Source organism: Manis javanica, chromosome 4 (genome assembly GCF_040802235.1).
Source record: "Manis javanica isolate MJ-LG chromosome 4, MJ_LKY, whole genome shotgun sequence".
In the NCBI taxonomy this organism is placed as follows: domain Eukaryota; kingdom Metazoa; phylum Chordata; class Mammalia; order Pholidota; family Manidae; genus Manis; species Manis javanica.
The window spans coordinates 156,251,875-156,276,701 of record NC_133159.1 but is presented as its reverse complement, the minus strand read 5'-3'; the positions used below and the strand labels follow the sequence as shown (position 1 = coordinate 156,276,701).

Sequence of the window (24,827 nt, the reverse complement as noted above, 5' to 3'; positions counted from 1 at the left end):
ATTGCCCACTCCAGCGGCCAATAATACACATTTCTGTGTTTTGATGGCAGTTTCTATTTTTCATCTGCTCTCTGGATCTTGTGCACTGGATACCTGAGGAGGAGACTGGCTCTTGGAGTCACATCCTCCTCCAGCCTTTGCCTCAGCTGCTGTGGGTCAAGAGCATCCTGTACGTGTCACTCCCCTGTCAACTGCCTCCGCCAGGCTCCACCAGGCTGTCATGGTACCCAGTACAGGTACAACATCATAAGGCCAGCTCTCAGGAATTCCACACTCAACCCTTTGTACTTCAGGTGATTTTGCTTGAGGGGGAGGGTTGGGGGCACAAATCCTATCACTTCAAGGCAGTTCCACTTTGGAAAACTCTTCTTTTATACTTCGAGTATGAAGTTTCTTTAAAAATAAGAGTTTGGAGAAGCATATGACAAACAGAATTTACAAGACTTCCCATTCTGTCATTTTACCTTCTGGTTCTTTTATAGAACATGAGGGTGAGCTGAAGCCCCTTTCTCCTTCTCCCCAGTCCCATTGCCCACCCTACCCACTCTCACAAATTTGGAATGCATCCTTTATAGCCAATAATTATTGTATTATCTTTCATTATAAAATGTGCACAACATAAAATTTACTATTTTAACCATTTAAAGTGTACAATTCATTGACACTAAGTACATTCACATTGTTGTACAATCAACATCACCGTCCATCTCCAGAACTTTCTTCATCTTTCAAAACTCTTTGTGCCCATCAAACACTAACTTGCTCCCCATGTCTGCCTCCTGCCAACCTTTGGCAACCACCATTCTACCTTCTGGCTCTCCAAATTTGATGACTGTATGTACCTCATATAAGTGGAATCATTCAATGTTTGTCCATTTGTGACTGGCTTACTTCATTTAGCATAATGTCTTTTTTTTGTATCATTAATATATAATTACACGAGCAACATTATGGTTACTAGACTCCCCCCATTATCAAGTCCCCCCCACATACCCCATTACAGTCATTGTCCATCAGCATAGTATGATGCTATAGAATCACTACTTGTCTTCTCTGTGTTATACTGCCTTCCCGTGTCCCCCACCAACTACATTACACGTGCTAATCATAATGGCCCTTTTTTCCCCTTATCCCTCCCTTCCCACCCATCCTTCCCAATCCCTTTCCCTTTGGTAACTGTTAGTCCCTTCTTGGATTCTGTGAGTCTGCTGCTGTTTTGTTCCTTCAGTTTTTGCTTTGTTCTTATACTCCACAGATGAGTGAAATCATTTGATACTTGTCTTTCTCCACCTGATTGTTGCAAATGGTAGGATTTGTTTTCTTCTTATGGCTGAATAATATTCCATTGTATATATGTACCACATCTTTATCCATTCATCTCCTGATGGACACTTAGGTTGCTTCCATCTCTTGGTTATTGTAAATAGTGCTGTGATAAACATAGGGGTGCATCTGTCTTTTTCAAACTGGGCTGCTGCATTCTTAGGGTAAATTCCTAGGCATGGAATTACTGGGTCAAATAGTATTTCTATTTCTAGTTTTTTGAGGAACCTCCATACTGCTTTTCACAATGGTTGAACTAATTTACATTCCCACCAGCAGGGTAGGAGGGTTCTCCTTTCTCCACATCCTTGCCAACATTTGTTGTTATTTGTCTTTTGGATTGTGGCCATCCTAACTGGTGTGAGGTGATATGTCATTGTGGTTTTAATTTGCATTTCTCTGATGATTAGCAATGTGGAGCATCTTTTCATGTGCCTGTTGGCTAGCATAATGTCTTCAAGGTTCATCCGTGTTGCAGCATGTGTCAGAATTTCCTTCTTTTTAAAGTCTAGTCCATGATGATTTTATATTTTCCCTACACATTTTATTCACAGAGCAGCATATAGTAATGCTTTCTGTATTACGGATATGTATATAATCACCATCATATCGTGTGTATCATTTTGTGTCTTTTTTTTCACTTGACAAGTTTTTCATGATGGAGCCATATTAATACATATGGCTTTGACTACTTCACTTTAACTTGTTTATTATATCATCGCATGAATAAACTACCATTTATTATCAGTTTTGTTTCTGTGTTTGGCTGTTATAAGCAGGACTGCAAGTACACCCTTGCACTTGTTTGAACCCATCTTCAGAGTGCATCAGAAAGCTGGAGTTGTATGACAGGTGCACTCTCTTGACTAGTACTGCCAAACTGCTCTCTACAGTGACTGCTCCAGTTTATGCTCTCACCACCAGCATTTGTACAAGATGTCCTGTGTGACCACATCCTTGTCAACATCTGCTCTTGCTAGACTTTTTATTTTTGTAGTCTGATGGGTGTGAGGTGGTATCTTATTTGAATCTGCATTCCCTGCCTCTGAGGTCGAGCATCTTATCATACTCATTGGCCAACTAGGTTTCCTCTGGGTGAGTTGCTTATGTCTATATCCTTTACTATCAATTGCAGCTTTCAATGTGAGTTATAGAAAGCTCACCTAGATGTAGCTTAAACAAAAAAGGAATTTTATTATCTCATATAACAAGAAGTCCTAGTGTTGATTAATTCGGAGATTCAGCTGTGACATCAGGAACCAGGTTGTATACCTGTTGCTACAATCTCTTCCTCATCATGTTGGTTTGCCTCTTAGACTGGTCCTCTCATGGTCCAAAATGGCTGCCTCAGCTACAGGTGTCTCTTGAAGACAATGTCTAGATACAGAAGAAAGTGGATGCTTTTTTCTCAGTGTCTCTTTCCCAGGGGCCCTACAGGAGATCTCCCTATGGTCTTGGTGACCAGAATTGTATACATGTTCACGCCTAAAACCAATAATTGAACAGAGGAACCAAAGTATCATGTTATATTTAGACCAACCACTGTTCACCTCATGGAGCTGGGGTAGGGCCTGCCTCCCCCAAAGCCTTGACCCTTGATTCCTGAATCAGACCAAGATTCTATTAGTAAGGAAGAAGGGAAAAGAATGCCTTTGGGTGACACTCAAAATGTCTGTGCTTCCCTTATTGATTTGCAGGATCTCTTTATAAATCATGGAAACTACTCTTTTATCTGTTTTATGTGTTGCCAACATTGTCACCCAGGCTGTTGCTTGTCTTTTAATTTTGTTCATGTCATTTTCATAGCAGAATGCTATGAAAAAAAACTTTTTTGGTAATGTAGTAAAATTGGCCAGTCTTTTGTGAGTTGTGTCTCTTGTCTAAGAGATCTTTTCCTACCCTGAGACCTTCTACATTTTTTTCTAATTATTTTGAAGTTTTGTTTTTCACATTTAGTTTTTAATTCATCTGGAATTAATATTTATGGATGGTGTGAAGACTTTTCATATGAAAAGCCAATTGTCACAACATTTTTTATTTAATAGTTTATTCTCTCTGAGTTGCAATGCCACTGCCATCATAAATCAAATTCCCACATATGCTTGGATCTGTTTCTGACCACTCTGTTCTTTCTATTGATCTCTTTGTCTAGCCCGGCACCAATACCACATTGTTTTAATTACTATGCTTTCAAATAAGTCTTGGTATCTGTTAGGGGTTTATTCTTTTTCAGAATTGTCTCATCTCCTCGTGGTCCTTTGCTCTTCCATATGAATTTTAGAATCAGTTTGCCTAGCTCTCTGAAAAATCCTGTTGGGATATTTACTGGGCTTTCATTGAATCGTCAGATTAGTATGTATATACCTGTCTTCATGACGTGGAGGCTTCCCATCTCTAAACTTAATACATCTTTCTATATATTCCTTCTATAGCCTATAGTTTTATAGGCTTTTTTCTTCATAAATATCATTGAATATCTTTTGTGAGTTTTAATTTTATTGTTAATGATTTCTTTTAAAAAAGATATTACAATTACTAATAAATTATTACTAGTGTATAGAAACACTATTGAATATTGTATTCTATTTGTATTTGGATGTTAATCTTTGTCCCTCAACCTTGCTGATCTCTCTTAATAACTCTATAACATAGAGAATCTGTATTCTCTGTAGACTTTCTTGGGTTTTCTGTATAAATAATCACACTGACTGCAAAAAATGCCAGGCATTTTATTTTCCTACTCTTTCTATCACCGAGTGGTGGCTTCTAAATCTGACTTCTCCCACCTCTCAGGCTGTGCCCCTGGACTGGCCCTGGACAGCTATTGCCTTGCACTGTCAGTTATAAATAAATAAAAGACCCCTTACTTTCTCCAGAGCTTTACAGTTTACAAAGCACTTTCACTTCCATTATCTCATTGATCTCATTTCCCCCACTTTACAGACGGGGAGTGTTTCGGTGGAAAGCGCTCTAACAGTCCTGCGCAGTAAGACCTCGGACAGTCCCTCCCCTTCTGTTCAACTGCAAGCCAAAAAGTTTGGCTGGGATGGTCCCTGGCATTCTCAGACTCATGACTGATGGTTTGGGGCTGTCACGAGGCTCCAGAAACCCCTTCGAGGCCTGAACCACCGATAAAAAGGGCAAGAGAATTCTGGGTACACTTAGATACTCAGGCTAGTGCCCTCAAACGTCTGGGGAGGTGGGGAAATAAGGAAATGTACCCCGGAGCCGGAGGGTTGATTACAGATGAGGGGGAAGGTGGGAAAGAGAGCATTGTGTCCAGCCCCCTGCTTCCTTGCCGGTTCTCCTTCCCATTTGGAAAAACATCCTCTGGACCCGGAAGGGGAGGACGACGTAGCTCGAGGCCTTGGGTTCCCTCTTCCATCGGCCCCCTCTGGCCGCCGCGCTCACCACGCATTTCTGACGCGCATCCCCAACCCTAGGCGGGGCGCTCCCTCCAACCCTCACTCCGCCCCAGTATTGCGCAGGCGCAGGTCCGGGCTGAAGCCAGTAGATGCGCCCTCTCGTGGCTGACTGACGTATCGCACCCTTTGTTGTTGAGTGGGGGCGGTGAGGAGCGTGAGGGAGAAAGATGTGGGTGGAGTCTGCGAGGCAGATGCTACAATCAAATCACCATGATGAAAATCCTTTTTCTTTGTCCCTCATGACAACATATAATCCCTCGTTTTAGATGTAGATGAAGAAAAAATATGGCTCTCAGAAATCAGGAGACAGGTTCAAAAAGACGAAAGTGGAATGAGACAGTTGGGGAGATGATACATTCATTCAATCATTCATTCATTCAGAAAACATTCACTTAGATGAGGAGAGGCAGAGACAAAGGGCCAGTGGGATTAAATTGAGACGCTGACAGGCAGAGATCGGGCAGAAAGCTGAGACAGGTGCAGATGGCAAAGCAGCAGAGACAGAGAACCAGCTCCAGAGGGTAACAGGGGTAAAGCAGAGGTTCCAGAACTGGGCTGGGCTTGTGGAGACAGGCTGAGACAGATGGAGATCAGAGACCTTACCCAGATAGATGCTGCAGATGGTGAGGACCAAGTCGGAGCTCAGGAGGGGACAACCTGAGTGTCAGGAGAGGCACAAGTCGCAATGGATTGAAGCAATCAAATATGTGTAAAATCATAAATTCATAATTTTTTTACTAATTTCTTTTTTTAAAGAATGCTAACTGGTCACAGTTTAGAGAATGCTAGGATATCAACTCATTATTTTGAAATTGGTAAATACAGGAACAGAATCAAGTATCCTGTCTTTCCTGTATGAGCTGTACCACTCTGTAACCAAATGGTAAGGGGCCGTTTCTCTGTCTAGAATTATCCCAGCTAATAAAGGAGGAGTGATTGCATTTGACTCTTACGTATTGCAAAAACAAACAAATAGAAAACTCACACAGCCTCAATGGCTATTGTGCCTCCAGATGGAAAAAGCAACACCACCATCTATGAAATGCTCTTGCCAGAGAAAATGGAATCTACACCTGATCAGGACTCTTGATCCAACCAATTACAATTTATAGGAAATAACAACAGACAGGAAATATAATTTGCAGGAAGTGCAGAGGTCAGAGGAACATGCTGAAGAACACCATAGAGATGCAACAAGCAAAACCCAGCCAGTGAAAAACTACCCAACAAATGACCTGATTCCCTCCAGGACAGAGTTAGTGGGAGGGGGAAACCTATAGATTTAAAGAGACTTAAAAGAGACCTATTAATCAGTTGCAGTAGGTACACCTTATTTGGGTTCTGATTCAAACAAATACATTGTGTATGAAAAACATTTATGAGAAGTTGGAAATTTGAACACTATAGATCTGATATTAAGGAATTACTGTGAACTTCAAGATATAATAACATATTAGGTATAATAATTGTGATTATGTTTAAAAAAAGAGTCATTGCCTTTCAAAGATGCATACTGAAATACTGAGGGAGGACATTAAATAGGAAAGGGAAATTGGGAGGGATAATATAATGTAATAGATGAAATAACATTAGCCAAGAGTTGCTGAGTGTTGAAGCTGTGTGATGGATATATGGGGGCTCATTATATTATTCTGTGTATTTTTGTTTTATTTAAAATTTCCAATATAAGAAGAGTGAAGACTCTGTGACGCTACTGCCTACCCCAAGGCCCTAAGGAACAGAGGGTGCTGAGCATTGTGGGCTGATGGCTCTGAGGTGGGGTAGGTCCTATGGTGAGTCAGGCAAGACATTCAGGGACTTCCTGCTGGTTCCTAGTATGGTCCCTGCTTCCCCTGGTTTTGGCGAAGGGGAGAAGGATCAGTAAGGAAGGCTGGCCTCTGTGGGCCTGCTGGCACTGGATTCAGGCACTGCTACCTTAAGACAGCTGAGGGTGTGAGTGGGTGGCTCCAAAAATAGCCCGGAGGGGCAAGGAGAGTCACGTGGAGCGGCTGAGGGGTTGAGGCCCTGGCAGGTGGCCCAGCTCTGGCACCTCTGCCTGCTCCTCCAGAGCCCTCTGACTCTCCCTCCGGCCTTCCATCTCAGAAAAGGCACAGGGGTGCCAAGGTGACTCTGGGACAAACCCCGCCCTGTCTAAGTGAATGCTGACTGTGGAATTTGGTGGCTCTCTAGGGAACAGGTGGGATGGTCAGGTGGAGAGAGAGAGGAAGGGACAAAGACTAAGTAAACTGCCCAATGGTCACCCAGTCTGCAGGCCAACACCCTGCCCCTCAGGCCTGACCGAGGGCAGGCCACAGACATCCTTGAGTGGGGTGTTTGGTTACAGGGGTGCCATGTCAAAGCCCTTAGTCTCAAGGCCAGGAGGGACACTCACGCAGACACCAAGAATTTTGGAACCCTGGCACCTATGGGCCCCTGCCTCCCTCTCAGGGCATCTAGGGAGTTGCCCCTCTGCCCGCTCTGAATGGGAAACCCTGGGAGAGGGCATCCTACCCCTTTACATCTGGGCCAACATCCTTTGGCAGATGCGGAAGGAAGGGGAAACGGTGCCCCTGCGCAAGCACAGCTGGGTATCATGGATCAAGTCAGACACAGGGCTAAGTCTTCACATGCATTCAGCTGGTCAGAATTGTGGCCTTCCTTGGGGGAGTTACACATCCCTTGTGCCTCAGTATTCCTGTCTGTAAAATGGGGACAAAATTAATACCTGCCTTGTGGAACTGCTGTGGGCTAGAGTGAGTTGCTATAAGTAAATATAGGTAAAAGCTTCAGCATAGCAGCAGGGAGGGATTAGAAGTCACCCACCAGCATGCAAGGTCTACATGGGCAGGAGGCTGCTGCTCATCTTGGCATCCTTAGACCCTGGCATGTGGGGGCTGCTCTGTCAATAGGTATGGAATTCATGATTTTGTGGATTCCTCACAAGCACATCAAGAGGCAAGTACTATTCTTGCCAGTTTGTAGTTATGGAAACAGAGCCCGGGGAGGGCAATTGACTCTTTCAAGGCCACATCTCCAGTAAGTGGTCAAGATGGGATTCATGCCCAGGCCTGCAGGCCTCCAAGCTGGTGCCACCTCTTCCACTCCCCTGTCTCTGCCTGCTGGCCCTGTCCAGGACTCTCTCTTCCCTGTGCTGGGGACTGGGTGAAGGGGCACCCATACCTTCCAGATGCCAGGTCCTGGACCAGGTACAGGATACAAAGATAACAAGCCCCTAGTCCACCCCACAGTGCTCAGGGCTGTGTGGTTGGGCTATGCCCTGCATCCCAGGGGGAGGAAGAAGGACAGAAAGCCTTCAGAGAGGAAGGGTGCCTGCGCTGCGCTTGAAAGGTGAGTGGAAGTTTGCTGGCTGGATGAGGGCAGGAAAGGAACTCCCGGCAGAGGGAACAGCCTGTGCGAAGAGCTGTAGACTTAGAAGAGCATGGCTGGTAAAAGCCTGAGGTCCTGTGCGTGTGTATGTGTGTGTGTGTGTGTGTGTGTGTGCGCGTGTGTGTGTGCGTGTGGTGGGTGGTGTACAAGAGGATTCTACAAAGGATGGCCAGGTACAGGAAGGGCCCAAAAGCCATCAACAATTGGGGAGCTCAGGGCAATGACGCCATTGTCAGGTTGGTTTTTAGAAAACATACTTTGACCACTGGGAAGAGGTGATTGGAGGGACCTTGACAAGGGAGGGAGCATCCACCCCAGATTCAGTGCCTGCTCCGAGTGGGGATGGGGAGGGCCCACAGGCGGAAGCCAGGGCCCAGCAGCTCTGGGACACCTCCCTCCCTCCCTCCCATCCGCCCTGCTCCTGTCTCTGTCACTCACACAGCCGGCGGTGGGCCGGGCAGCCATGGCGCCAGTGCTCATCTGGATTCCTCTTGTGGGCAAGTTGGGGCCTTCTGCCGGGAGAGGTCTAGGGCGGAGGGATGGGACTTAAGGGGGAAAGAGATGAAAGTACAGAAGCTTCTCAGGCAGGGGCGCCGGTGGGGGCCAGAGGACTCCAGAGTGTTAATGCTGGGCCTGCAGGGGTAGGGGTTTGAGGGAACTGGGGCTGGAGCTGGGCTCTGGGGTGAAGGGGGCTGGGAACACCGAGGGGTGCGGTGTCCTGGGCCCAACCCAGGCCCAGGGCCTCATGGGCCCTTTAAAGGGCTGGCTGGGCTGGCTTCTCTCTAGGCCTAGGCTAAATTTGGCTCTGGGAGGGTGTGGGGGCCAGCTGCCACAGGGCCTCTCCCGGGGGCTCAGGATGCCCTTTACTCAGCTTTTGTTGGGCTAAGTGTGGGCCTTGTCCCTCCTGCTTATTAGGGGAGACAGGTGGGGAGTCCCAGAACGGCTATCCCACCTCCTCCAAAAGCTCCTCCCCACCCTCCTGCCTCCCAGATACTCAGTGTTAAGGGTTCTTTTACAAGTGCCCTAAACACACACCTACACACACCCTCCCAGCCAAGCATTAGTCCCTGCCTGCTGTGACTCCTACTGAGGCCTAAGACCGAGGCAGTGGGAGGGGCTCCCAGGAATCCAAATTAAGCAAAGGTCTGTCTTGTCGCTGGCTAAAGTGTATGGCACAGCCAGGGTCCCATCCAGGCCTTTCCTGGGAGCCCCCTCCCCTCACACACTTCTATATCTCAAGGGCACCAGGACATGGGAGAGTAGGGGAGCTTACCCAGGACTGAGGCTGGTCCCTGTGTTTGGGGTTTGTGGTGTCCCCACAGGTCTCCTGACAGGGCTGGGAAGCATCGAGGCCCAGCAGACCACCCTACACCCGCTTGTGGGCCGCGTCTTTGTGCACACCTTGAACCATGAAACCTTCCAGCACCTTCCTGAGCACGTCGGTGAGAGGGGCTTGATTAGCATGGGGTGGGCTGGGAGTGCCTCTGGTGGGCGAAGTCTCCTGTCATGTTTCTGATCCCCTCTCCTCCCTTCCACCAGCTGTCCCACCCACCGTCCCTATCACCTACCACGCCCACCTTCAGGGACACCCAGACCTGCCCCGGTGGCTCCGCTACACCCAGCGCAGCCCTCACCACCCTGGTTTCCTTTATGGCACCCCTACCCCAGAAGATCGTGGACGCCAGGTCATCGAGGTACCAGCAGGGACCCCAGTGGGCTGTGTTACATGTGGGTGCTCACTCATGTTCATTTACGTAAGTTATATATGCCGCGAACGTGGTGGTGTCTGAGTCCTCTGCTGCCAGGCCCCAGCCACATCACTTCTCCCAGCCTTCTTCTCCATCCTCCCCAGGTCATAGCCTACAATCGAGACAGCTTCAACATCACCCAGCAGAGGCTGGTGCTGTTGACTGGCAACCCAGAAGGTACCATCAGCCTGACCCCACCCCCACTCCACCAGTGCCCATCTTGGGGAATACCCCTGAGAGAGGGGAGACTTGGGAGTAGTGGGGAGCAAGGCATCCTGGAAGGACTCTGGAGTTGTATTCTTAGCTGCTCTGCTGACAGTCCATGGGGCTGTGGGCCAGTCATTGAGACTGGGTGTCGGGTACAGGTATTTGGGGCCTGTGATGAATGGGATGTTCAGGAGGAAGGAAGGAGTCCAAGGGGATATGGGAAGACATTGGGGTGGGGGGAGGCTTCAAAGGACCCATGAAAGCTGGGTGCAGCCTGATGTGCCATCCTGGCACTTCCAGGCCCCCTGCTGCCATACCAGGCTGAATTCCTGGTGTGCAGTCATGATGTAGAGGAGGTGCTTCCCTCGGCACCTGCCAGTCGCTTCCTCACAGCCTTGAGGGGGCTCTGGGAGCCGGGGGAGCTCCAGCTGCTCAATATCACCTCTGCCTTGGACCGTGGGGGCCGCGTCCCTCTTCCCATTGAGGGCCGTAAGGAAGGGTAAGTGTGCAACCCTGGAGGCCTTCTTGGTGGAGGAGGCAACACCTTTCCTTCTGTCTGGATAACGGGTCTCCCTAATTTAATTTCCAGGTGGGGCTTCACTCAGTTTCGTGCAGCCACACCATGCCCATTTGTACCTCCCAGCTTCACACTGTTGTCCATTTTCCTCTAACCATCCCCTCCTTCTTGCCCTTCCTGGATCTGAACCCTACTCACCCTGATCTCTGCATGTTTGGTGCCCCATAAGGACATAAAAGATTCATCCATCAGAGGACATTCCTAGGAAGATGCCCTAGAAGACTTGGCTGCTCTGTCTACTCTCACCATAACCCCAGATCTCAGGGTGGCCCTGTAACACCCAAATCTCCAGGGCCTAGTGATACCCATTGAATTTGCTGATGGTGGCTTCTATCTGGGCCCAGGGTGTACATCAAGGTGGGCTCCGCCTCACCCTTTTCCACCTGCCTGAAGATGGTGGCATCCCCTGACAGCCACGCTCGCTGTGCCCAGGGCCAACCTCCGCTCCTGTCCTGCTATGACACCTTAGCACCTCATTTCCGAGTGGACTGGTGCAATGTGTCCCTGGTGAGGAGGGACCCTGGCTCTGGGGGTGGGGGTAGGGCATGGCCTGCACCGTAGTCTCCTCCCTACCCTACCTTCCCATCCCATCTCTCTATCTGTGGCTCTTCTTTCCCTATCTCTACAGGCACATCCCCTGCCCCATTCACCCTGCCCCACAAGCATGCTCTAAAGCACTCACAACCTGAAGTTTTACTTTATCCCACAAGAGGGAGACAGAGCCCACAACCCAGAGACAAGAGCTCTACATCAGCTACAGAGGTCCCAGTTGTCCCCGATAGCTGGAACAATCACTCCCGTAGGGCGGGTCCAAAGCCTTTTTCTACCAAGGACCTTTGTGTGACAGCTCTGTCTGCTTCCTTCTAAGATGTCACCTAGCAAATCTGCCTGTGATAAGGAACAGATAGCCGTCACGCCCATGCTCACTACGGCTCTTGGGGATATTGAGCAGAGGTATTTGGGGTCCTTAGAGATCCTGACTCCCCAGGCTGGGAACCCCTAGAGTACTCTGTTTCTGTGACTTGACCAACAGTGCAGCCAGGGACTAGTAATCAACATTCTGGAGCACTTTGTGTGCTAGGCACTCTGCCATCAAGATGTTTATCCTCTCGACCGCTCCAGGACCTATTAGCATTCCCATTTTACTAGGGGAGGACATTGAGGCCCCTGGAGTTGTCGTCCAGCACAGAACTTGTCTGAGTCAGGATTCAAACCCCGATGGTCAGCCCCTAGAGCTGTGCCCTGACCATGGTCCAGTCCGCCTCTCCCGGGCTTCCTCTGCTGGATGCTAAGCCAGCACTTATCCTGCAGGTCACCTGAGCTGGGGGTCAGGCAGGGGGAAACCCGATCCATCAGGGGACATTGATGCTCTGGGACCACCCAGCCGCTCCTGGGTCAGCCCTGGGCTCTCTGAGCAGGTGGATAAATCAGTGCCAGAGCCCGCAGATGAGCTACCCACCCCGGGCGATGGCATCCTGGAGCACGACCCATTCTTCTGCCCACCCACTGAGGCTGCAGCCCGAGATTTCCTCACCGATGCGCTAGTTACCCTCCTCGTGCCCCTGCTGCTGGCCCTGCTGCTGGCCCTGCTGCTGGCCTACATCATGTGCTGCCGGCGGGAGGGACGGTGAGTGTGGGCAGGGAGCCTAGGGAGGCTGGTGCTCACACTCGCTCGACAACACGAGGGGCGGGGCCTCAGCCAGGAGAGGAGTCGGGGGGCCTCTTGCCTGGCCTGGCACCAGGCTGGGGATTGTAGGTAGTAGCTTATCCTCTCCTTCACTTTTCCACAGGCTGAAGAGAGACCTGGCCACTTCTGAGTGAGTACAGGAAAGTGGGGGGCTGGGTGGGAGCCCCTACTAGACTGTCAAACTGGACCTTCCAGCCTCCATGAGCAGACTGACAAACCAGATTCTCTGGAATGATGGGGGCCACCTTTGGCCTCTGAGCTCTAGCCCTGGGCTGCTGAATGCTGGGCCGGACCTATCCTGGCCTGGCCTCATTTTCTGGTCTCCATGGAACAGTCGGTGGTGGCATGGGACAGGGGAGGGGACCTCACCAGACTTTGGGGATCTGCTTGCCTCTTCGGGGAAAGGGTCTGAGAAGCAACTTAAGAGTTCCCAGCATACACCCACACACTTTGCTGAGTCAGACACTTGGGTTCTAGGCTGGGTTCTGTCACACAATTCCTGTGACCCTTTCTGGCCTCAGTTTCTCCACATGCAAGATGATGTGGTTGGACTAGCTAATGGGTGCTTTCAGTTCCTCAAGCCCTTCCCAAATCCATCTCACCCTAGTTTTTCCCAGCTTTTCCCCTCCATGGCCTTGTGCTTCTTCTGTGCCCCAGCCCTCTTCCTCTCCCACCCCTGAGCCCCAAAGATTCCAGGAGGCAGTTGTGAAATAAGTTAGGCTCCTTTTATTCCCACTGCACTGAGCCTGTGGAAGCCTGGCACCCTGCCTGCTTGCAAGCCTGCCTCTTTAATTGTGGCTGCATTTGGCCACCCTGCGAACCCCCTTGCCTTGCTGCTTGCGCCCATGTTTGGAGCCCAGCATCAACCTGCGCTGCCCAGGCCACCCCCGCTGCTGCTGTTGCCTGCTTTTGGCCTTGAGCTTGAACTTGGACGCGTTCTTCTTGCCCATGCAGAAGGAACTGGAGGCCCCCTTGCCGGTCATTTGCTTGAGAATGCCCTTGTCCACCAGCCCCTTGAGCGCTCTCTTGAAGCACCAGGCGTTGCGAGTCATGTTGTAACCTGTGGTGGTGACTGCCTTCTTCAGGGTGGCCAGGGACACGTGGGTGTGTGCCCCCTTGTTTGCCACAACCCCCAGAATCACCTTGGAGATGCTGGGCTTCCGGTGGCCTTTGAGGCAGGCATGGTGGTCAGTCTCATTCTCGCTCGGGAGTCCGGACGTGCTGGCCTGCCTGCTGGTGCTCAAGGCAGTGTTTAAGGCCAAGGGTAAAGATAGCAGGGGCAACAAAGTGTCATTCTGCATCTCTCCCTGGGGAGGATGAAGGGAACTGGGTGCGAGGTCCTCCAGGATGGCAGCTAGAAGTCTCCACCAGGTTGCTCTTGGTGGATGAGGTGCCTCCCAGTCCCTGCTCCCCTCAAAGGCTTCCTTGAGAGGCTTCAATCTGGGCCTTCCCCTGGTGGCGTGGCTAGGGAGGACCAAGGATGATCCCCCAAACGGGCCTCAGGAGACTTGTGCCTCAAGCTCAGGGGCTGGTGAGGTTATCTCTTGATGACCTCAGGGGGTCATTGTGAGGCCACCAGAATCCTGTGAGGCTCACAATGGCCCCATGGTTCCACCCTGGAGGCAGATGCCAGGTAGTGAGCATGGCACGTACTCTGGGAAGAAGGGCTGAGTCTGTGTGGGCCTGAGGAGTGGACTATACGGTATGGTTATGCATGCATGCCAGACCATTTCAGGGTACTCTGAGACCCCAGTTTTATTTTTATTTTTGTTTTTTAAAATTTTTATTAAGGTATGATTGATATACACTCTTATGAAGGTTTCACATGAAAAAACAATGTGGTTACTACATTTACCCATATTATCAAGTCCCCACCCATACCCCACTGCAGTCACTGTCCATCAGTGCAGCACGTTGCCAGAGATCCACTATGTCCCTTCTCTGTGCTACACTGTTCTCCCCGTAATCCCCCACACCATGTGTACTAAACATAATACCCCTCAGTCCCCTTCTCCCTGCCTCCCCACCCGCCCTCCCACACCTCTCCCCTTTGGTAACCACTAGTTCATTCTTGGAGTCTGAGACCCCAGTTTTAAACCCACTTTTTGGTCCCACTATCTCAACACTTTGGGTCAAGGACTACAAACGTTTTTAGAATCAGAATTACACCAAAATTCATTAATTTTTATGACGAATGTATTTTCCAGGGTGACCAGAAATGTAATTCCTTGATCCACCTAAGTCTCTTTAATTCCTTGATCAACTTTATACACAAAGCAATGAAAAGACTTTGCTTTTTTATTATTTTTTCATGTCTGTTTGATAGAATTTTCTCCCATTGGGATCAGTGATTTTCTGTGTAAATTTAACAGGGAGGATTGTATTCCTCAGTTCTGATATATATCAATGATATATTCTGCTATTGTGGATATTTTCTTCTGACTAGTAATTTCCACCACAGCCACCTTTCCTGGGTCAGTTGTGTAGTTCTGACGGAGTCAGGAAAATCTGCTCCCTCCATCAATTTTGAATCAATAACCAGTCTTACCATGTGCAATGTGCAATATTAGTCCTTGTTGGATTGGATTTTGTATTGATTTATTTCTACAAAATCCAATTTTTTTTTTAGCTTATTCAATGTCTGCCATTTTTCAAATTATCCACAAAGCATGAATCTGCCGTCTATGTCAGATTTCGTGGCCAGGAAGGTCTCCATCCTGACTGTCTCCCATGGTCGGTGTGCCATTGAGGGGCTATGTGTTGGTGGCGGAGTGTGTGTGTGTGTGTGTGTGTGTGTGTGTGTGTGTGTGTGTGTGTGTGTGTGTGTGTGTGTGTGTGTGTGTGTGTGTGTGTGTGTGTGTGTGTGTGTGTGTGTGTGTGTGTGTGTGTGTGTGTGTGTGTGTGTGTGTGTGTGTGTAGGAAACACTGTCCCTCCGTTTGTCCGCTGAAGCGCTGATGTGGAAGGGTGGGCGTGGGGGTGGGGGGCGCACTGTGGGTCTGGCTTCTGCTCCTGCTCTGGGAAAACATCCCAGCCCATTTTGCCACCTGTGTGTGTTGTCAGAGTAATGAGTCCCAGATGTGGGATTGGGGGCAGGAAGGAGGCCCTTAACTAGGGCCCTTCCCCCAGGGGGCCCTTACCTGCCGGGCTGCCTGCAGCCCTCAGTATCCACACCCTTCTTGCTCCCTTTCCCCCTCAGCTTCCCCTGGCTTGGGAATGGAAAATTGTGTTTTGGACAGCTCTGCTTGCCAAATTCCAGACTCAAGAGCTCATCTTGACCCTCCCCTGGCCTTGTAGCGTGACTCCACCTCCTCCTGCTGGCCAGACAGGACTTGGTCCTGGCCCCTAGGAGGCGTGTGGCCCATTCAGCACGCAGCTAGGAAGTAGTTTAATCTCTGTGGCTCTAGCAGGAGTCTGTGTCCACTAACTGAAACTTGGGCATGCCTGGGGACCACTTCCCCGCCTCCATCTGATCACTACCTGGGTGGCAATTAGGGTACTTCTACCCTGCCTGGCACCCCTGTCCCTTTAAGAAAACCGTTTCTTACTGTTTGTAATGAAAAGTCCCTGTGGTCTGTCTGACCAGGAAACCTGCTAGTCTAGGAAAATGTCTCCACACTGGGCACACAGGTGTGGGAGGGTTCATCCTTCCACTGGAAGCCAAGTTCATCAGTGGGCCACCATAATAAAATGACACTGATGATGATGATAGCAAGAAGGCTCCCTATAATAATAGCTACCACTGGCTGCATGCTGACCAGGAGACACCTAAATGTTCTTCCTGTATTATTAACTCATTTAATTCATGCAACTGCATGAAAGAGGAAACCGCAGCACAGAGAGATTAAGTAACTTTCACAAGGTCACACAGCAAGTAAACAGTGGAACTCCCATTCACACCCAAAGCAAGGCCTCATGTTTAACCATGGTGCTAGCCTGTTTCTCAGAATGAACCAAAGCCTGCCTCTGGACAGCAGAAAGCAAGCCCAGGAGAATGTCAAATGAGAATAAGGTTGAGCCTTATTGAAGAGAAATGAGTTAGACCTCAGGAAGGATTTTCCCCATGGGTGTGGCAGTCAGTTCACTCAGTGCCACTGGGATCTCAGGCCTGTTGAGGGTGGAGGCCCAGGCGGGCCTCTGAAAGACAGAGAGAAGGCTCAGCGTCAGTGCTGGGGGCATCCTGGGGTGGAGATGGGAAGGGTCAGGGTGCAGAGAGAGCAGAGGACAGGTCTGAGGAGCCAAAAGATGAGCAGGCTTGGCAGGAAGCAGCTTGCACAAAAGCCAGGAGGCAGGTAAAAGTGGTGGGGTAGGTTTGCTAGACTAAGACAGGGATGGGGGTGGGGAGGAGGATGGCTTCTCCGTGGAGGCAGAGAGGGCTGGGGGAAGGAGGTGAGGGCTAGAAGGGCCCTAGCAGGTGGTCACCAGTCAAAGCGCAGCACACACTAGCCTCTGATGTGCATATCCACTGTATCTATTCATGTCTCAGTATTTTGGGAGCCCTTACCAAGTACCAGGCACTTTTCTAAACACCCAGCCTGCATTTTCTCATTTAATTTCCACCACAATGCTGGAGGTAGATTCTGTTATTATCTGCATTGTGCAGTTGAAGAGACTGAGGCACAGAGTATGAAGGATACACAGCTTTGCACCCAGGCTGTCTGCACCCAGAGCCCATGCTTCAGTCCCTGGGCACTGAGGTGGTGCCAAAGACCTTGCTGTCCGTCCTCCCCATGCCTGTCACATGTGTGAGTCCCCACACATAACAAGTGGGGAAGACTGCAGAGGCAGTGCCAGGTGGGCCCATGGGAGGCTGGCATGTGGAGGTGACAGCTCACCAACCCTGTGCCCCAGTATTCAGATGGTACACCACTGCACCATCCACGGGAACACACAGGAGCTGCGGCACATGGCAGCCAGCCGGCAGGTGCCCCGGCCCCTCTCCACGCTGCCCATGTTCAACGTGCGCACAGGCGAGCGGCTGCCTCCCCAGGTGGATGGTGCCCAGGTGCCCCTCATCCTGGACCAGCACTGAGATCCTGCCCAGGTGGGTCTGGCTGGGGAGCGCTGGCCTCATTTCTGGACACAAGGTGGCCTCTGTCTGTAGGCTGGGGCAGGTGGTGGGGGATGGGAGAGGTCAAGGGAAGGGCACACAGACCTGCCTGCCCCTCTGAGGCAGTGGTGGGGGTGTGAGCAGTGCCAGTGCTATGCTCCCTCCCCCCCATGCCAAGCATTTGGGGTCAGAGGGTCAGGGTGGGGAAGGCAGGAGATTCAGGGACTGGTCCTCCCTGCTCCCAGCTCTCTCTTCCCTCTGCTATTCCAGTTCGAGTCCTGGCCTCATCCTCCCTCTCTGCCCATACATGGAGCAGCCGCGACCCACAGCCACATCCTTCCTCCTGATTCCAGTTCCCGGCCCAGTGGTCCCCAGACCTGGAATAAGCAGAGAGATGGGGATGGGGTGAGGGTGTCTGGGCCCAGGACTCCTGAGTAAATAAATACCTGCCACTCTGCTCACCTATTGCTGCAGCCCTTTCTTCTCAGCAGCCTCCCTCCTCCCCAGTCCCCACTGCCTCTGTTTCCCTTTCTGCCTTCTGGGAGACCCCAGAGGCAGCCAGCTGCTTTGGACCCTTGGCATTTCGTTGTTTCCTCAATTTCTCTGGAAAAAACGGGGAAGGACCTGCTATGTGTGGCCCTGGTCTTAATCTTCACATGAACCTATCAGTAAGGAATTGCTAGATCTTTATCCCCATTTTATAGACAAGGACACTGCAGGCCTAGGGAGAGTAAGTGACTTACCCAAGTTCACAGAGCAACAAGTGGCAGAGCTTGGGTTCAAACTTGGCATGTCCACCTCCACACAGCTTTCTGGACCAGTGAGGGGTTCTGGAAGCAGGAGAGCCAGGCTTTCACCTGTCTGGATTCCCTGCAGGGAGCACCCCTTTGTAAAGAAAGAATCCAGCCAGATATGGGGAGAGGGGCTGGGATGCAGGCTTCTGCATGCCCAGGCTCGGTGACCCCTTCCTGGCGGGCTTCCCCAGGGCAAGCCGGGGGTCCAGAGGACACTGCAGGGCCCAGAACCCTTGTCAAGCTGAGTAGCATGCTCAGCCACTCAGGAAAAGACCTGAGCTGGTTTCTCCCAGGTGCCAACAACCAAAGCCCACTGCCCACAGCCACCTGAGCCATGCCCCATCTCACCTCTGACCCCTCCCTTGGGAGGACAAGCCAGAGACCAAGCCGGACCCAGCTAAAGATGGAACAGACCCAGATAATGGAGGGAGAGCAGAGGAGCAAGGACTTGTAGCCCAGGCCCCAGACCCTGGCTCCAGAAGGCAACTCCAAGAGAATCCAAACAAGAGCAAGACATCCCCCATCCTGGGCCTCTAAATCCCTTTTTGAGTTTCACGGGCGAGGCCGGGGATCCACCCACTGTCCTGGAGCTGACTCTCAGTCTTCTGTTCCTGGGGTGGAGATCGGGGGATGCACAGGGAGTTTCCCTTACCTGGAGACAGGGACCCCAGCTTGGGCTGATGTGGGAGGGTGGAGTGAGCCTAATGGTGGTGCCTCCTGGGCCAAGGATCCCTGAGGAGGGACCTGCTTCCCACGTTCAGAAATGTATGTATAGGCAAAGGGGTTGTGAGGGCCCCTAACTGCCCTGGCCCCATCTCCTTTCTCTCACTCCTAGGAATCTCCACCTTGGAAATAGGTGCTGAATCCCTCCACCTCTCCTGCCGTCGCTCTGACCTTCCCAGTCCAGCACCCAGGGCCTGCTCCTGGACCCCTGCAGTGCTTTCCCATGGTCTCCCTGCCCTCCCTGCCCCCTCCAGTCTCGTCTCCAACAGGACATGGACCCATCCTTTAAAAGGAAAAATCAGGGTGTCTTGCACTGCCCCCTACCCCTGACTGTCCAGTGCCTTCCCTGCCCACTGAGAATGGAATCCACACTCTGCCCAGGGGCACAGGCTGTGTCCACCCCTCTGACCTCGTCACGTGTCTGCTGCAGCCACACACGGCATCTCACCATGCTGTTCGGGGCCTTTGCCCCTGCTGTCCCCTCTGCTGGGAACCCCCAGCTCCCATGGTTACAGCTCCTCTCTCACTGGGCTCCTTTGGTCTCTGCCCAGATGGCAGCATCCTGGGGAGGCCTCCCTCCTCAGAGCTGCTCCGGCTGTGGCCTCTGGGGCATGCTGCCCAGCTCTCCTCACTCTCTGGGAGGACATGCCCTGCAAGGGTGCCTGTGCCCCTGGGGCTGCAGTGCCTGCACAGGAGGCACATTCTGAAGCAGACCTGCAGGTCTGGGTGTACTCAGAGCTCTTAAGGAGGTCGCTTCTCCTCTCTGGGCAAAGGGGGTGAGCAAGGCCATTGCTAAGGCTCTGCCATTCTGTTCTCATCCCCCTCCCGCCAGGCATTGCTTACTCTCAGCTAATAATCAATCCCATAGAAACCTGTGGGGGCAGGCAAGGTTCAGAGGGGACACAGTGTATCTGCTGATAGACACTGGTTGACTGAATGTTCTTTGGGTGCCCTTCCCAACCACATGGGTTCTGGACAAGAGGGAGCCTCTGCTTTCTCATTCAGGGTGTCCTCCTTCCCCGGGCAGTCCCTAGTCTGGCCGAAGCCAGGCTTTGCACAGAATCTGATCAGATTGGAGGATCCAAGCAGCTAGCCTTCTGTCTGAGGTGGCTCTTCCTTGAAGAGGGGGCAGGCCTCTCCCTGTCTCTGTGCTCCCTTCCCTGCTGCTGGGCCACAGGTCCGTGCTCTTCCCTTCCCTGCCAGGGATGGAGAGTTCTAGGCCAGCCCCTCGCTTCCCTCTGCTTTCCAGCTCTGCTTTGGCATCTTGGCAGCGCATTCTCCCCCGTTCAACTCCAAGGAGCACATGGGAGCCTGGCTGCCAGCCTGGGAGGAAGTGGCCCAGACAAGCAGCTGGCAGGATGGCGTGACTACAGAGGGTACCCAGCCATGCCTGGACACACACGTGCCCAGCCACCCCTGACAGTACATGGGGAGGCAGAGCACTCGGCACCCCTCTGCTCACTGAGGGGTAAGATTCCACCCCCAACATGTCACTGCCAAAGACAGTGTCACACAGTGTCCCTGTACCACCACCCTGAGACTCAGACTCACATTATGCTCCACCTTCAGCTGCTTCAGTCCCACAGCAGGCACTGCCCACATGATCCTGTACCCCCTAAACAGAGCCCCACCTGTGGCCATCTCCCCACCTCCCATTTGGTAAGAGGATCTCTGCCAGGCATGGGGATGCAGGGCACTGCCTACTCAGCCTCAGCCCCCACGCCTCCCAGACACACACACACACACACACATGCCTGCATACATGCCATTTCAGAGAGCCAGCTCCCTGGGTTATGTCTGGGGTCAGGGTCTGAGCAGGGCTCCGATGACAGCTCTGACGTGTTGATCATAATGGCCTCAACTAACTCTCCCTGCTGCGAGGCTTTGTGAGGGGTGGGCAAGTGCCTGGCCTCCAGCAGCTCCTATCACATACACACACTGGAATGATCACCCCAAACCCAGTGGTTGGTGGGGTCTCCCTGCTCCCAAGATCCAGATTAAATGAGCTCTAATTACATGCTGCTCCCTGGGGGAAGAGTTCCAGCTCTGTGAGTTTGGGGTGAGGCTGAAGCTCGTCTGCTCCTTGGCGCTGATCTGCTGCCCAGGGCTGAGCTGGCCACGTGCAACCACTGAGAGCTGGCAATGTGGCCAGTCCACACTGGGTGCTGCAAATGTAATGATGAAATGATATTTGGACAAACATTGAGTTAAATAAAATACATCATTAAAATTAAATTCCCCTGTTCCTTTTCATTTTTTTAAATATGGCTGCTCCAGAATGGAAAATTACATACATGGCTTGCATTATATTTTGATTGGGCAGCACCAGTTTCGTGGCACTTCCTTGATCTCCACTCCACTGGACCCAAACCCAGAGCTCAGCCCGTTGCCTTCTCTCTCCGGAATGCCTGCTCACACCGGGCCTCTGTGCATGCACCAGAGTTTTCCAAAGCCTTGGAGAGCTGCAGGGGCTTACTCCACAGTAGAGGAGTCGTCTGAATATGTGGTCTCCTTGTTCAAAAATGTGCTTTGGTCCCCACCCCACCCATCTTCCTCTCCCTCCCACCATCATAGGCAGAGAAAACCTCACTCTTTCCAGCGCCTTCATACTTACCTCCCTCCGGGCCTTGCCACGCGCATCCTCTACAAAGCCTTGAAATCTCTGTGTGTGTAGGTATCCAGGTACCCTCCTAGACAAGGGCCATCTTTCTTCCAGGGTCTTGCCTCCTGGTCTGTGGACATCCCCCAGCTCCACTTGGTATCCTCTGGAGCACACGCCAGGAAGGGGACACCGAGGTGCTGCTGCTCACCCACACGCGAGCTCCACTGGCCCAGGCTTTTCTGGTGGGCCCCCCACACCCAGCCTTTCCTCATTTTTCTCACACTCCACCCCGCTCCACCTGCCTGTTCATCGTCAGTCATACAGACAGACCCTCCTAGGGCCCCTGTTGTGCCTACGCACACACACATCCCAAATGCTAGACCCATGTGTTCCTAGTTCACTCAACATCTTTTCTTCTGCCATGTGCGGGGAAGCTGTCCCCACATTTACAGACCCCCACCCATCCCCAACACACCACAGGGGTGTAGGGCCCCTTTGAATACAGGCATGTTTGTTCATGAGTGGGTGGGCACCCAGAGAGTGAGACATTCTTGCCCAGGGATGAGACCCAGGGACAGCTGGCTTGGACCCACCACTCACTCACATGGCCTCCCACACTCCCGGCCACTGTGCCTCCTCCCTGGGGGTCCTGGCTCTGAGCAGCCCCTCACTTGCTCCTGTTCCACACACAGCCCCACACGCCCCCGCTCCTGAGGCCCCCACTCTCCAGCCTGGAAGCTCCCTCTCAACCTCTCACCTCCTCGACCTCACTCAGCTCCACCCAGGAACGTCTTGGAAGCACCTGGGAAGCTGAGGATTAGGATTTGGGGAGAAAAGGAGGGAAAATCCGTCATGTTGTGGTGGTAGAAGATCCTGCCAGGAGCTGGATTCACACCACAAAAGGGTCCCAGGATTCTGAGAGCAGCAAAAATAAAAAATCCAAGAGACCTCCTTCTTCTCTAGAATTTTCCATCTGGATTTGACTAAAAACTCAGGCACAGGAACACAGCTTATCTCCTACAGAGAAGACAAAGGTGAGCCCCATGGAGCAGTGCTGGAACGCAGAGGGCAGCCAGGGTCTGGGGGAGCAGGTCTGGGAAGCTGTATTTAGGGCAGCCGTGATGTCAGCGGAGAGGAGGGCTTGAGTCAGGAATGTAGTACAATGGCCCCTTTGTCCCCTCCCCTCCTGTCCTGCACACACACTGAAACCACATTCTGGCCTCACACCATGTGAACAGGCACTGAGTTGCACAGAGGGCCACTGTCACACAGTCTGCCACCACCATAGCCCTGACATGCACTGTCACCTCATGTGCCCTCATATGTGCATGCCCACACAGACACACATTCGTGATCCCACGTGTAGATTTGCACATATGTAGTGAGAGGCATATTCACTCCTTTGCTTGGAGCTGCGCTGCCCAATATGGTAGCCACTAGCCACATGTAGCTATTAACATTAATTATAGTTAAAATGAAAAATTGATCCACATGTCAAGTGCTCCAGAGCCACATGTGGCTAGTGGGTACCATATCAGAAGGCACAGACAGAGCACACGTCGTAGCTGCAGGAAGCGCTGGCCGAGGGCCTCCCACCACTGTCTGCTCCCTGACCACCAAATCAGAGGCTTGTTTTCACCCCTTCTTCCGCTTGCCTGCTCACGCCTGTTCCTGAAGGCACCCAGCTCTACACTCTCACCTAGAAGGACTGCCTCTCTGTCTTTTTTCCTTTCTCATTAGTCTCCCGGTATCTGTGCATGGCCCCCGGGCCCACCCGGCATTGCAGCACCTGGCTTCTGACCATGGCCAACTCCGCTAGGCCTGGAAGGAATAACAGGGTGAAAACGTGACAGCGTAAGATGGCAACAGTGTCTGGTATTAAGGCCAAGATTAATTTTGAAGAGCTTTGGAAACTCAGAAGGGGCAAATTCAGCCAGGGCTGGGCAGGAGAAAGAGGGGACAGGAGAGGTTTGAGCATGGTCCTGAGGGTAAGGGGTGGAGCAAGCAGAGATTAGGGCAGAGGAAAAGGCAAAAAGAAAGGCCTGGAAATGAAAAGTGGTGCATATGCAGGGACTGCAGTCACCTTTTTTGGCTGGTGTGACAGTTGTGGGCAAAGGAGGGGACTGTGAGAATGACAGGTAGGTAGTGGCCAGATAGAGCCTTGGATGTCCTGTGGGGGCAGGTGGGGATGGGGCTGAGAAGACCAGGGGCCCCAGGGGCTCAAGGTCCAGATAGATGGGGGTCACCTGGCAGTGTCAGGGAGCCATCACCAATCAATCAGTGGTTAATCAGTGGATCGTGGATCACCACTTAGCTTTGGGTTATTTACACATGAATAAACTTTCATTATTGTCATCATTTCTTAACTTCTCTAGACTAATTCCCTTTCTACACTGTCCCAATTGTGCTAGAAGCACTAACGATGAATTATTAAAGGCTATAATTAATAGCCATGACTACTTAATGACAGCCACAGCATTTGCAGATGACAGCCTCTGTAGACTTGCCCATCTCTCTGTAGACAAGACAGAGGGACGTGGGCCTTTCCTGCCTTTGAGGCTTAGGCCCTGAGACCCTGGGTGGGAGGGGTGACAGCTGTCAACTTCTCCCTGCCTCCAGGTCTTTGGGTACCTGCTCTGCTCCAGACTTTGGACTCTCTGACTCCTCTATGTCCTGGTGACCGCTCACCACTGTCCCCTTTCCCTGGGACTGGGGAGCTGCTCGGTTGCCTTTCTTCCGGGCACCTCAGGTTCTCAGGCAGGCTGAGGGCGAGGGGAAAAGAAAGGGAAAAGAAGGAGGAAGAGGAAACAAGCATTTTAAAAGGAGTAAGGAATGGGCAGGAGGCAGGGTCTGGGCAAAAGGACCTCCCCGGCCACCCCACAGCCAGGAGGTCTGGTGTCATGGGGATTTACAGGGCTGAGGGAGACCCCAGTACACACTCCGCAGGGGCAGGGCCTGTCGCCTTCCTGCTAGCAGCCTGTGTGTGCCTGGGCTGGGCCCAGACCGCAGCTCTCCAAGGCCCCAGGACAGACTCTCCTGAGGGCTGGGCTGGCTTGCCCCCTCCTCCCTCTGGGAGCCCAGGAGACTGAGCCGGAGGCCTTCCTTCCTCTGGGTCTCCTCACAGGCCCTCAGGGCAAGCTCTCCAACCCCTGGGTGCTCCACTGCTTGTTGCTCCTTTGAAGGAGCTCAGAGAGGGTGGAAACAGAGGGAGGCGGGATGGCCCTGCCTGTTTGCCTGGGGAGAGGCCCTGCTGCGGGGCTTCCAGCCCCACCTCCCTTTCCCAGGCTGGAACTTCCAGTGGCCCAG

The 24,827-nt window shown here is 51.8% G+C and overlaps 2 protein-coding genes and 1 long non-coding RNA gene across 9 annotated transcripts; 1 reads left to right on the top strand and 2 right to left on the bottom strand.

Moving 5' to 3' along the window:
- The first annotated feature begins 8,474 nt into the window (after positions 1–8,474).
- SGCA (sarcoglycan alpha) lies at positions 8,475–17,867 on the top strand. Of its 5 annotated transcripts, none has more exons than XM_036999136.2 (11): positions 8,475–8,632; positions 9,458–9,577; positions 9,675–9,829; positions 9,988–10,060; positions 10,391–10,589; positions 11,012–11,174; positions 11,536–11,621; positions 12,052–12,294; positions 12,458–12,484; positions 17,204–17,396; positions 17,673–17,867. In XM_036999136.2, the coding sequence occupies exons 1-10, from the start codon at positions 8,599–8,601 to the stop codon at positions 17,382–17,384; spliced, it is 1,281 nt and encodes a 426-aa protein (XP_036855031.2). In that variant the 5' UTR covers positions 8,475–8,598; the 3' UTR covers positions 17,385–17,396; positions 17,673–17,867. The 5 variants fall into 5 exon arrangements, with proteins under 5 accessions (XP_036855031.2, XP_073091563.1, XP_036855030.2 ...); XM_073235462.1 differs by having other exon boundaries at positions 9,675–9,889; positions 12,067–12,294; XM_036999135.2 differs by having other exon boundaries at positions 9,675–9,889.
- On the bottom strand, positions 12,507–14,371 carry LOC108385127 (histone H1.9-like). The gene has a single exon (XM_036999137.2). The coding sequence runs from the start codon at positions 13,653–13,655 to the stop codon at positions 13,143–13,145; it is 513 nt and encodes a 170-aa protein (XP_036855032.2). The 5' UTR covers positions 13,656–14,371; the 3' UTR covers positions 12,507–13,142.
- LOC140849118 (uncharacterized) lies at positions 17,644–22,592 on the bottom strand. 3 transcript variants are annotated; one of them, XR_012130707.1, is made up of 5 exons: positions 22,279–22,592; positions 21,534–21,684; positions 20,936–21,084; positions 18,146–18,272; positions 17,644–17,779 (listed from the first exon to the last, which is right to left on the bottom strand). It is a non-coding gene; the product is annotated as an uncharacterized lncRNA (long non-coding RNA). The 3 variants fall into 3 exon arrangements; XR_012130706.1 differs by having other exon boundaries at positions 21,534–22,592; XR_012130708.1 differs by having other exon boundaries at positions 18,146–18,232; positions 21,534–22,592.
- Positions 22,593–24,827: the final 2,235 nt, after the last annotated feature.

Excerpts from the sequence above, each read along its gene's own strand:
- LOC108385127 (XM_036999137.2), bottom strand. The coding sequence starts at position 13,655 with ATGCAGAATGACACTTTGTTGCCCCTGCTATCTTTACCCTTGGCCTTA.
- SGCA (XM_036999135.2), top strand. The coding sequence starts at position 8,599 with ATGGCGCCAGTGCTCATCTGGATTCCTCTTGTGG. Across the intron at positions 8,633-9,457 it reads CATCTGGATTCCTCTTGTGG|GTCTCCTGACAGGGCTGGGA; the intron begins GCAAGTTGGGGC and ends GTGTCCCCACAG. Across the intron at positions 11,622-12,051 it reads CTTGGGGATATTGAGCAGAG|CCGCTCCTGGGTCAGCCCTG; the intron begins GTATTTGGGGTC and ends GGGACCACCCAG.